The 11,474-nt window shown below is 40.8% G+C and overlaps 1 protein-coding gene across 2 annotated transcripts in view; it reads right to left on the reverse strand.

The window, feature by feature from the left end:
- The window catches only part of MORC3 (MORC family CW-type zinc finger 3), a 37,948-nt gene extending 30,400 nt beyond the window's left edge, over positions 1-7,548 (reverse strand). For both annotated transcript variants that reach the window (XM_036242397.1, XM_036242396.1), the window contains exons 1-4: positions 7,476-7,548; positions 2,981-3,113; positions 1,914-2,128; positions 969-1,116 (exon numbers count right to left, since the gene is read on the reverse strand). In XM_036242397.1, coding sequence (XP_036098290.1) covers positions 969-1,116; positions 1,914-2,128; positions 2,981-3,012 — 395 coding nt within the window. In that variant the 5' untranslated portion in view covers positions 3,013-3,113; positions 7,476-7,548. The remainder of the gene's footprint in view (positions 1-968; positions 1,117-1,913; positions 2,129-2,980; positions 3,114-7,475) is intronic.
- Positions 7,549-11,474: the final 3,926 nt, after the last annotated feature.

Here is an 11,474-nt window from a genome sequence, read left to right on the forward strand (position 1 = left end):
TATCTGAAGATACATGGAAAAATATCCTTGGGTGAGGACAAAAAAATGGGGAGGGGGTGTAGGGAGCAAAAAGCAAGAAAAAAGGAAAAGGCCGTGGCTGGTATGGCTCACCAGCTAGAGTATAGGCCCACGGACCAGAGTCCCAGGTTTGGTTCCCGCTGAGGGCATATACCTCGGTTGCAGTTTGTCCCCAGCCCTAGTTGGGGTGGTGTGGTGGCAGCCAGTGGATGTGTCTCTCTCACATCGATGTTTCTCTCTCTCTCTCTCTTCCTCCCACTTTATCTGAAGATAAATGCAAAAAAAGGTCCTCATGTGATGATTAAAAAAAAAAAAGAAAAAGGGAATACAGGTCAGAAAAGCACAAGATGTGAAGTATTTTGGGTTTGCCACTATTTGTGCTTTATTCCTATGGTTCACTATATCTTAGATCTCTCAATATTACATAGTCATCCTAAATTTCAGACCTTTTATTTGCAAAGGATCTTATTCTCATCACAAGGACAAAGAATTACAAATTTCAGCAACAAAGGAGTCTCATCAATATTCATTTTCTCACCAGATGCTAAATCATGCTTAGCTTTAAGCAATAGACCAAATGGACAAAGATTTCTCTTTTAACTTACAGAAGTTGGAACTTAGCTAAGTTTTTATCTTCTCATTTATCTGTTTGTTAGTTTAATTGATTTATTGTTTTGAAGAGAGAGGTGGAAAAACAAAGAGTGAGAATAGAGTGCTATGGAGACTAAATCACAAAGCTAGGAAATTTGTTTAATAATATAAAACTATTTCAAATTAAAGCCAAAGTGGCCTCAATAAAATACGCTTGAAAAAGACAAATCATTATGCAAAAAATGAGCCCCTTCTAATGCACTTCTATTCTGTGTAACAATCAATGGATGAGTATAATCATTCCTGCACATGCACTTTTCTTCCCCAATGATTAACAACTAGTTGTGGTCTATATTTACCTTCTAAGATTCCATATGATGATCCTTGTCCCCTTCTTACCCATAATAGCATCCAGTTCTGCTAGTAAACTTTGTTCCGTAGAAAACAGAGAATGTTGCAGAATTGCAGCAAGGCTTGCTTCTGATTCTGCTAAATTAATCATCTGTCGTATATACTAAGTTAAAGACTTAAACCAGCAACGTATTTTCCACAATTGTAATATGAAAACAAACTTAACAGAAAAACTATTTCCTAAATCATTTCCTAAGTTTTAAAATGGAAGTTTGATTTCAAATGAATACTCAAAAGGATGAGCAAGTTTATTATCTCTAATGTAATGGTTTCCAATATTTCAAATGTATTTATACTGAAATATTTTCTCCTAAAGATATCGTGATTGTCACAGTAATTAGTAAAATTTTCAAGCCAGACCACAAGTCTTACCAGAGCACAGTAAGATTAAAATAAAGAGGAAGGCTACAGGAAGTTCAACATGAAATGCAACCACCTAACGCTAAGAATTTCCATGACACAATTCCCACAGAGAATAGAGGGACAAACGCTTAGCCGCAGATGTAGAATCAAGGCAGGGACAGGAACAGAAGCTAACATGGAAGGTGTGATTGAAAAAACAAGAATCTGGCCCTGGCCAGTGTTGCTCAGTGGTTAGAGCGGTGGTCCTCAAACTGAAGGGTCAAGGCTTAAATTCCTGGTCAAGGACATATACCTGGGTTGCAGGTTCAATCCCCAGCCCCAATCAGGTGGCACATATAGGAGGTAACCAATCCATGTGTCTCTCTTACATCTCTCTCTTTCCCTCTCCCTCCCATTCTCTCTAAAAAAATCAATGAGTGAGGATTAACAACTACAAAAAAACAAGAATCTGGAGAAGGCAAAAGGATAGAATGGTTCACATTATTTTTTCAGAGTTTCTATATAGTTTCCACTTCAAAATCAAAGGATATGGTGTTTGTTGAAGGCCACTATTGGGACAATAACATGTTCTGCGTTTATGGCTTCCAAGTAGGTCTGAGACAAGAGGCCCACGCTCATGCTTTCTCCATTTTTGGTAAAAACAATTGCATCTTTACCCAAACGCATAGAACCTGACTTGAAACCATTCCCATACAATCCAACTGGGACATGACCATTCATGGTGACTTTGTCACTGAAGCCAAAGCTAAAAAAAAAGAGAAAGATTTAAAAAATAAATGCATATAATCTTCAAGTTTTTCATTCAAAAACTGTAATACGGCAAGAGCCTGGTTTTGTATAATGGCCTCATCCTACCTAGATGTATTATCTTGGGCAAATAAATTTTAATCTGCCTCTGAATGTTTTCCCATCTCTGAGATGAAGAAAACCAAGTCTATAGCAGAGGGTATTTAAGGATTACAAACACTAAAACAGGAGCTCTTAGCTCTTGGCCTGGCACATCCTGGCTAAATGGCTGAGTTATAATTTGGGTCCCTGGGGTCTTGAAATTGCACCCCCTGAAATCTCTTCCTGTAAGTGTGAATGATTCTCTTGTTCTCAGCAAGCCTACGGTAGTATGATTACCGATGGGGTCACCTTGACTGTTGGCAGCATAAGGAGTATTTGAGGAACAGTAGAAAGGCCTCTGCTACCAAATTCTCCTTCTACCCTGTACCTTTGCTGAGTATTTTAGCATTCTATATTGTGACCCTAGAGTCCAAGGCCTTACGACTATTTTATGCTGCTTCCTCATCCTCTGAAGAATCATTTTGGGATAAATTACATCCCATCCCAAAGTGGTAAGTCTTATTAGAAATACTGCTTAAAACTAATTTACACTAAAGTATAAATAACTGATATCAATGTGCTACAACTCTATAAAAAAAAGGTGGAAATTTAGATTCAGTCAGACATGGTGGAGAGTGGTAAAAGAATGATGGTAGAGAATGCCTAATAACCTAACACTAGAGAATTTCATGTTTAAAAACAAAAACACAGACAATAAATATGACACATGAAACCCTTACACTAGATAAAGTGTGACACTTTTACATACCTTAACATTTTATGTAATTTATCTGAAGTCATACCATTCCCATTATCAGTGAATGTCAAGCATATGTGGCTATTTATCACTGTTTTGTCAATCCATATCTGTTTAGCATTCACATCAGGATCGTATGCATTATCTGAAAAACAAAAAAGTTTTGAAAAATTTTGTTTGTGTATTTTTTAATCCAGTTAGTTCAGAGCAATCCTTTAACAAGCACCATAATACAATATTTTAAGGACTTTAAAAAGTTGAAATGTTAAGGACGCCTATGATTTGAAAACATGAAACTGAAAAATTGCACCCTGTTATATATCGCTCATTGACTATTATATAATTCTTTCCAAAACCCTCCATTCATTATACACACAGCAAATACTGGTACCTACTATGATGAAAAAGTGTAAAAGTAGGAATCACTGTACAACAGAGATAATCAAGGTCTTCTGCCCAAAAAACCACCCTGGCTATCTATCACAGGGAAGCTAAAAGCTGATGTCACTCAACCAGCACTCGACTTGATGTGAAGGGACACAATGTAGTTGCTGAACAAATGAGAAAGCAGCATCATTTACTGCTAAGCTGTATACATAGATGAAGGTTTCTCTTCTATAGAGTTCTTCAAATTGTGGCCCTTTTCAATTGTTAAAGAGAAAACCACAGGCCCAAAATGGTGTCCCTCAAGCTAAAAACCCACGATACCAAACCTAGATTTTAATACCTGATCTAACTGCAGCTTTAGCCTCTCCCAGAAATATTATCTTAATTAATCTTAACCGGTCTGGAATTTTCTGATCAAGCACCAGTAAGAGTGATCTACACAGGTTCTCCATCCCTCACAGAAAAAACAGGCAAGGCAAGGCACAGGATAATGAAAACTCCCTCCCAAACATACACACAGATATTCCCAAAATAACCCTTTCTTTTCTTTCACTAACAGCTTCCCTACCCTGCATCATATAAAATTCTTCCATTTTGTACAACCCCTCAAGGGCTCTTCTAGTTGCTAGATGGGATGCTGCCCCATTCATGAATGGCTTCAGAATAATTAGATCTCCAAATTTACTCGGTTGAATTTTATTTTTTAATAGAATCTAACCAAAATTTCTGGTGGTGTTTACACTTCTACACCTCCTGTTTAACACCCTTGTTTATTTTTATTTATTTATTTTTGTATTCCTCACCGGAGGATATTTTTCCATCTATCACTAGATAGAGTGGGAAGGGAGAGAGGGAGAGAGGGAGGGAAGGAGGGAGGGAGGGACAGAGAGAGGGAGGGAGGGAGGGACAGAGAGAGGGAGGGAGGGAGGGAGGGAGGGAGGGAGGAAGGGAGAGAGAGAGAGAGAGAAAGAGAGAGAGAAACATCAATGTGTTAGAGCCACACTGACTGGTTGCCTCCTGCACGACCTGATCAGGGCTGGGAACGAACCACAACTGAGGTACGTGCCCTTGACCGGAATCGAATCGAATCCTCAACTCATCAGTCAGCGGGCCGATGGCTAACTACTGAGCCAAACCAACCAGGCCAATAACACCCTTGGTTCAGCAACCTTGTTTCTCTCTGAATAGGTAAGTAAGAAGGAATACATAAAAAATTTTTTTTTCAACAGTAGCAGTAATAAAATTAACTTGTGATCCATTCAAATATCCCTAACTGACCAAAAATACTTTGAGGTATATTTTAAAGTGTTTATTATAATATAAATAATGGTTCTCAAACTCTCCTTACATAAGGTAGCCTATAATTAATAAAACCAAATAATCTTTTAAAAATCAACCACCTCAGGAAAGACAATGTTTCATTAAAAACTTAAAATGTGGCCAGCCCAGACCGTGTGGTTCAGTGGTTGAGCATCAACCTATGCACCAAAAGGTCACCGGTTTGATTCCTGGTCATGCACATGCCCAGGTTGTGGGCCAAATCCCGGGGGGGGGGGGGTGCAGGAGTCTGCCTCTCTGGAATCAATAAAGAAAAACAAAAACAAACCTGCCCTGGCCGGTTGCTTAGTGGTTAGAGCATCAGCCTGCAGACCAAAGAGTTGCAGGTTCGGTTCGGGTCAAGGGCACGTACCCAGTTGCAGTTCGATCCCCAGCCCTGGTTCGGGTTGCTCGGGAGGCAACCAATCAATGTCTATCTGCCTGTCTCTCGCCCTTCCTCCCATTCTATCTGAAAAATCAATGGAAAAATATCCTCAGGTGAGGATTAAATAAATTAACTAATTAAATAAAATAAAAACTTAAAATCTGATACACCACCAAGAGCACCATGACTTTCAGTTGCTCTACTAGAGAATCACTCTATGTAAATGAACAAACCCAGGTTGGGCAGATCCTCCAGGTTCCCATAAAAAAAGAATGACAGTGAATAGCTGCAACACTATAGCATATCCACTCAGGGATATAAAAACAAACACCTGAACAAACCCTGACCCATTTGGCTCAACAGTTGGGAGTGTCAGACTGAGCACTGAAGGGTCTTGGGTTCGATTCCCAGTCCTGGGTTGCGGTTTGATTGGGCACATGCAGGAGGCAACCAACTGATGTCTCTCTGTCTGTCTCTCTCTCCCCTCACCCCCACCTCCTTCCCTCTTTCCCTCCCTGCCCTTCCACTCTCTCTAAACATCAATGGAAAGCCCTGGCTGGTTTGGTTCAGCAGTTAGAGCATCAGCCCTCAGACCAAAGAATCAAGGGTTCAATTCAGGACAAGGACACATACCTTGATTGCAGTTCTGTCCCCAGCCCTGGTTGGGGTCTTGTGGGAGGCAACCAAACTAATGTGTCTCTCTCACATCGATGTTTCTCTCTCTCTTTTTCTCTCTCTCTCTCTGCCTCCCTCCCTGCCACTCTATCTGAAAATCAATGGAACAATATCCTAGGCTGAGAAAAAAAAAATTAAAAATAAACCAGTGGAAAAATATCCTTGGGTGAGGATAAACAAACAAAAAACACCACCACCACCACCTGAACAGTATGTTACCTGGGAGACTCTAGAAAATCTAACCATATCAAAGAAAAGAAGGATGCTCAAAAGTTGCTTCTTTTCTAAGACAGACCCTTCCCTGATAAAGAATGTAAAGTGTATCTGGGAATACAATCACCCTTTATTATGTTTCTCAAACATAGGCTTAAATTAAAAGAAAATTCATGTGCATGAATCTTCCTAAGAAAAAAATAATACTCATAATGTAAATCTGATCACAACCTTACCATTCTCATGCTCACTAAGACACTATTAAAATACAATCCTATGCCTTGATCACTATTGGAGGAAACAAGAATTTGTTACCACGAATTCTAACATAACATTAATCCTCCTACTTACTAACACCAGGAAGTTGAATCCATTCTATGCTTTACATACTTCCCAACTATTTAGAAAAAAAAACAAAAACAACAATTTTCATTTTCTGCAGATCTATTTCTTTTATAATCAGAATAAAAATACTTTTGGCCCTGGCCAGTTTGGCTCAGTGGTTGGAGCATCGGCCTGGGACCAGAGAGTCCCAGGTTCGGTCCCCACTAGGGACACGTACCAAAAAAAAAAACCCCCCAAAAAAATACCTTTCAACATAAATGCTTTATAAACTTAGCAAATTAATACATTTTGACAGTAATATAGGAAAGGTTGAACTGTGATTAATTTCACTAATTTGACATCCATTTGAATACCTGTTATACTAGGTAATGTTTACCTGTGTTTTTAAAATACGTTTGTGTTTTTAAAAAAGCATATTTAGGCCCTGGCCGGTTTGGCTCAGCGGTTAGAGCATCCGCCTGCGGTCTGGAGAGACCCGGGTTCGGTTCCCGCTAAGGGCATGTACCTCGGTTGCAGTCTGTCCCCGGCCCTGGTTGGTCGTGCGGGTGGCAGCCACTCGATGTGTCCCTTTCACATCGATGTTTCCCTCTCTCTCTCTCTTCCTCTCTCTCCCTCCCACTATATCTGTGCAAAAAATGGAAAAATGTCCTCGGGTGAGGATTAAAAAAAAAAAAAAAAAAAAAAAAAGCACATTTAGCCCTGCTGGTATAGCTCAATGGTTGAGTGTCCACCCATGCACCGAGGTCACTGGTTGGATTCCCAGTCAGGCCACATGTCCAGGTTGTGGGCCAAATCCCCACTGGAGGACATGGTGGAGGCAGCCCATCAATGTTCTCTCTCATCGATGTCTCTCTCTCAAATCAATTTAAAAAAAATTTTTTTTTTTTTTTTTTAAAGCACATTTACACCTGGTTGGTGTGGCTAAGTGGACTGAGCATTAGACCATGGACTGAGAGGTCCCAGTTCTATTCCTGGTCAGGGCACATGCCCAGGTTTTGGGCTAGATCCCCAGTAGGAGGGAGCCAATCAGTGTTTCTATCTTTCTCTCCCTTCCTCTTTCTAAAAAAAAAAAATCAATAAAACTTATTTTTTAAAAAGCACATTTACATAATTTTTCAATGAAAAGTTTGTTTTAAAACTTAATTGCAAGCAATAGGTTACATATGAAATGTCAATTTTACATACCTATTAATTCAGCAACTGCACTGAATGGCCAAGTGTGACTAGTAGAATTTGTATGTAAAAATCTCGGGCAAAGCTGAAACAAAACAGTGATTCATGTAAGTTAATTCAGGTCTTACTTTTAGGAACAGAAACTGAGAAGAGAAAAATTTTGAGATTCTAAGTTAAAGTATAGTGGGTAAGAGAGTGAAAGTACCAGTCAATACCTGTGGGACAACTAACAACAGACTGCTTATATTCCTAACTATATGTTGGAGCTTTGTATCAACTTCTGTAGTGACCATCAGACTCCACAGCATCCTGCTAATACATGAACTTTTAGGATAGTTTCCCACAACCAATCAAAAAAGTGGTAAACCTCTTCCTTACTGGCTGTGCACCTATCTCAGGACTGCCCAAGCTTCACCTCTTCCCACCCCACCCCCCTTATATCTGTAGCCAATATAAATTCTTTCAAGCCCTGGACGGTTTGGCTCAGTGGTTAGAGAGTCGGCCTTCGGTCCAGAGACCCAAGTTCGATTTCCACTAAGGACACATACCTAGGTTGCAGTTTGTCCCCGGCCCTGGTTGGGTCATGTGGGTGGCAACCACTTGATGTGTCCCTTTCACATCGATGTTTCTCTCTCTCTCTCTCTTCCTCTCTCTCCCTCCCACTCTATCTGAACAGAAAAATAGAAGAAAAAAAAATGTCCTCGCATGAGGATTAAAATAAATAAATAAATTATTTCAAAACAACTTGCATTTGTCTTTTCCAAAACATAATGTATAAAAGTGCCCATCGACTTCCGGTCAAGAAAGCGGCGTAGGTAAACGCGGTATCGCGTCCTCCCACAACCACATCAAAGTTACAACTAAACTATAGAACAACCATCATTCAAAACTGCCTGAAATCAAGCTGAATGGAAATCCTACAACTATGGAATTAAAGCAGCAGCCACATCCAGACTGGGAGGAGGGGCAGAGGCCAACGGGCTGGTCTCACACCCACGTGTGGCGGATAAAAATCAGGAGGACACCTCGGCTGGGAAGGTCCTCCCTGAGGACTGAGGGGTCCCCGTCCCACACCAGGCACCCCGCTCAGGGTTCCAGTGCCAGGAAGAGAAGTCCCCATAACTTAAGGCTGGAAAAACCAGTGGGGACTGAGGCTCAGGGAGGCTGACGAGGCTGGAGCCCCAGGCAGCTCCTTAAAGGGCCCGCGCACGGACTTATCGAACTCCCTCCCTCTAAGCTTGGAAGGGAGGCAGCTCGAGGGGCACCAGAGACATACAGGGAAGAACTGAGCTGTTTGGCACTGGAGCCAGGGCTGGAGAGGGGGCTTTCTCCAAAACAAACGTGCTGTAGGAGGCCTTTGTTCCTTTGGTGAGCCCTTCCCTGGGGCAGCAGACAGTTGCCATATCTGGGACTCCTGCAACCTGGCTCACACCGGTAGCCACGACTTGGTGATTCCCTGAGGCCCTGCCCCACCCAACTTTCAGGCCCACCCAAGCTGTTGGCACTTGCTTAACCATAGGATTGGCCTGTCTTGGATCCTGCTTCGGGTTTTTCCTAAATTCTTTCAAACAAGCAGTATCTGGTCTCACCTAGCCCCATACCTCTCATTAAGTAATACACAGAAACAAACACAGGGAGGCAGCCAAAATGAGGAGACAAAGAAACAGGTCCCAAATGAAAGAACAGACAAAACCCCAAGAAAAGAACTAAGCGAAATGGAGATAAGCAACCTAACAGATGCTGACTTCAAAATACTGCTTATAAGGATGCTCAATGAACTTAGTGAGAACCTCAGCGAACTTAGGGAGGGCCTCAAGAGCATAAAAGAGGACCAGTCAGTGATGATGGGTGCACAGTCAGAAATGAAGGAGGCATTAACTGAAATAAAGAATAATTTACACAGATTCGATAGTAGAGTAGGTAAATCCAAGAAGCAAACCATCCATATAAGGAAACAAAAAATGCCCAATCAGAACAGCAAAAAGAAAAAAGAATCCAGAAAAATGAGGATAGTGTAAGGAGCCTCTGGGACAACTTCAAGCGTGCCAACATTCGCATCTCGGGGGTGCCAGAAGGAGAAGAGAGAGAACAAGAAATTGAAAACCTGTTTGAAACAATAATGGCAGAAAACTTTCCTAACTTGGTGAAGGAAACAGACATACAAGTCCGGGAAGCACAGAGAGTCCCAAACAAAATGAACCCCAAGAGGCCCACACCAAGACACAACATCATCAAAATGCAAAAGGTTCAAGACAAAGAGAGAATCTTAAAAGCAGCAAGAGAAAAGCAGTTAGTTACCTACAAAGGAGTTCCCATAAGGCTGTCAGCCGATTTCTCAAAAGAAACTTTGCAGGCCAGAAGGGAGTGGCAAGAAATACTCAGAGTGATGAAAAGCAAGAACCTATAACCAAGATTACTCTATCCTGCAAAGCTGTCATTTAGAATCGATAGCCATATAAAGAGTTTCCCAGACAAGAAAAAGTTAAAGTAGTTCATTACCACCAAGCCGTTATTATATGAAATGATGAAGGGTCTTTTTGAGGAAAAAGATAAAATGTATGAACAAACAAAATGGCAATGAATACATATCTATCAACAATGGAATCTACAAACAAAATGAACAGGGAGACAGAAACATTCTCATAGATACAGAGAACATTTTGTTGGTTGCCAGATTGGGGGGGGGGGCGTTGGGTGAATGGGTGAAAAAGGTGAAGGGATTAAGAAGAACAAACTGGTTGCTAGACTGACAAACCTCAAAGGGAAAGGGGTTGGGGGGGTGGGAAGATATAAACCAAAGAACTTATATGCATAACCAGTGGACATAGACAATAGTGTGGGAAAAGGTGGGAGGGGGGTGGGAGTGGGGAGGAGGAGGTCAATGGGGGAAAAATGAGGAATATTTGTAATACATTCAACAATAAAGATTAAAAAAAAAAAGTGCCCATCAACTCCAGAAATGTGGACATGTTTGTCTTCTCCACCTAGCCCTGCTGCTGGTGGTTTAGACTTCATACCCTAGGACCTGGTCCTTTTTTGGCTACTATTTGGCTCAATAAACCCTTTCTTTCAGAAAAGCCTTCAGCCACGAGACTTTTTGTTTAATAAAATCAATATAATTTTCTGTCTTTGCATTAAACAACACTGAGATCAACTAAAAATAACTTAGTTGCTTCTTTCAGGATATACCTGGAAAACATTACCTAGAAGATAAGATCCCTGGGAGAGAAGGCTGTTAATCAACTAAATAGTTTACTTAAGACTTTCTCCAAAACCCTTATATCCACCAATCCAAAGCCATGACATCATAAATTGCCCAATCCCAAATTTACCAACCTTGCAAGAACTAACTCAAAATCACCCAGCCAACTTCCTAAAATCCTATAAATACCATTTCCTTAATCTCCCTACTGTGAGACACAACTGAGGCTGTGTGTCAAGGCAGGTGTTTTCTACTCAGTACATTAGGCTTAATAAACTCAGATTTGCTTATTAATCAACAGGCTTTTCTGGTGGTCTCTTGAAAAGTCATCATAGTTGAACCTATGGCAGTAGAGTAGAATACACCTATAAACCCTTTAAACAATGTCAAAGAGTTCAAATGCAACAAACCTTCTTGATTTCCAGGGATTTTGAATTCATTCACATTAATACCTAATATGCCAATGGTATAAGGAATCTCAAAATTCCTGAGTAATGTAAATATCAAATGTACAAAAACATACAAATGGTTTTAAAACGCTGAGGCTTGGCCCGGCTGGTGTGGCTCACTGGATTGAATGACATCCCATGGTCTGAGAGGTCCCGGTTCAATTCATGGTCAAGGCACATGCCTGGGTTTTGGGCTTAATATCTGGTGGGGGATGTGCAGGAGGCGGCCTATCAATGTTTCTCTCTCGTTGACGTTTCTCTCTCTTAAAAAAAAATCAATAAAAACGTGTTTCAAAGGCCTGAATATTTCAACATGCAGAGAAATTCCATGCAATAAGGATTTTGTGTGTTCATTTTGAA

The sequence above is a fragment of the Molossus molossus genome, unplaced genomic scaffold, assembly GCF_014108415.1.
Source record: "Molossus molossus isolate mMolMol1 unplaced genomic scaffold, mMolMol1.p scaffold_m16_p_5, whole genome shotgun sequence".
Lineage (NCBI taxonomy): Eukaryota > Metazoa > Chordata > Mammalia > Chiroptera > Molossidae > Molossus > Molossus molossus.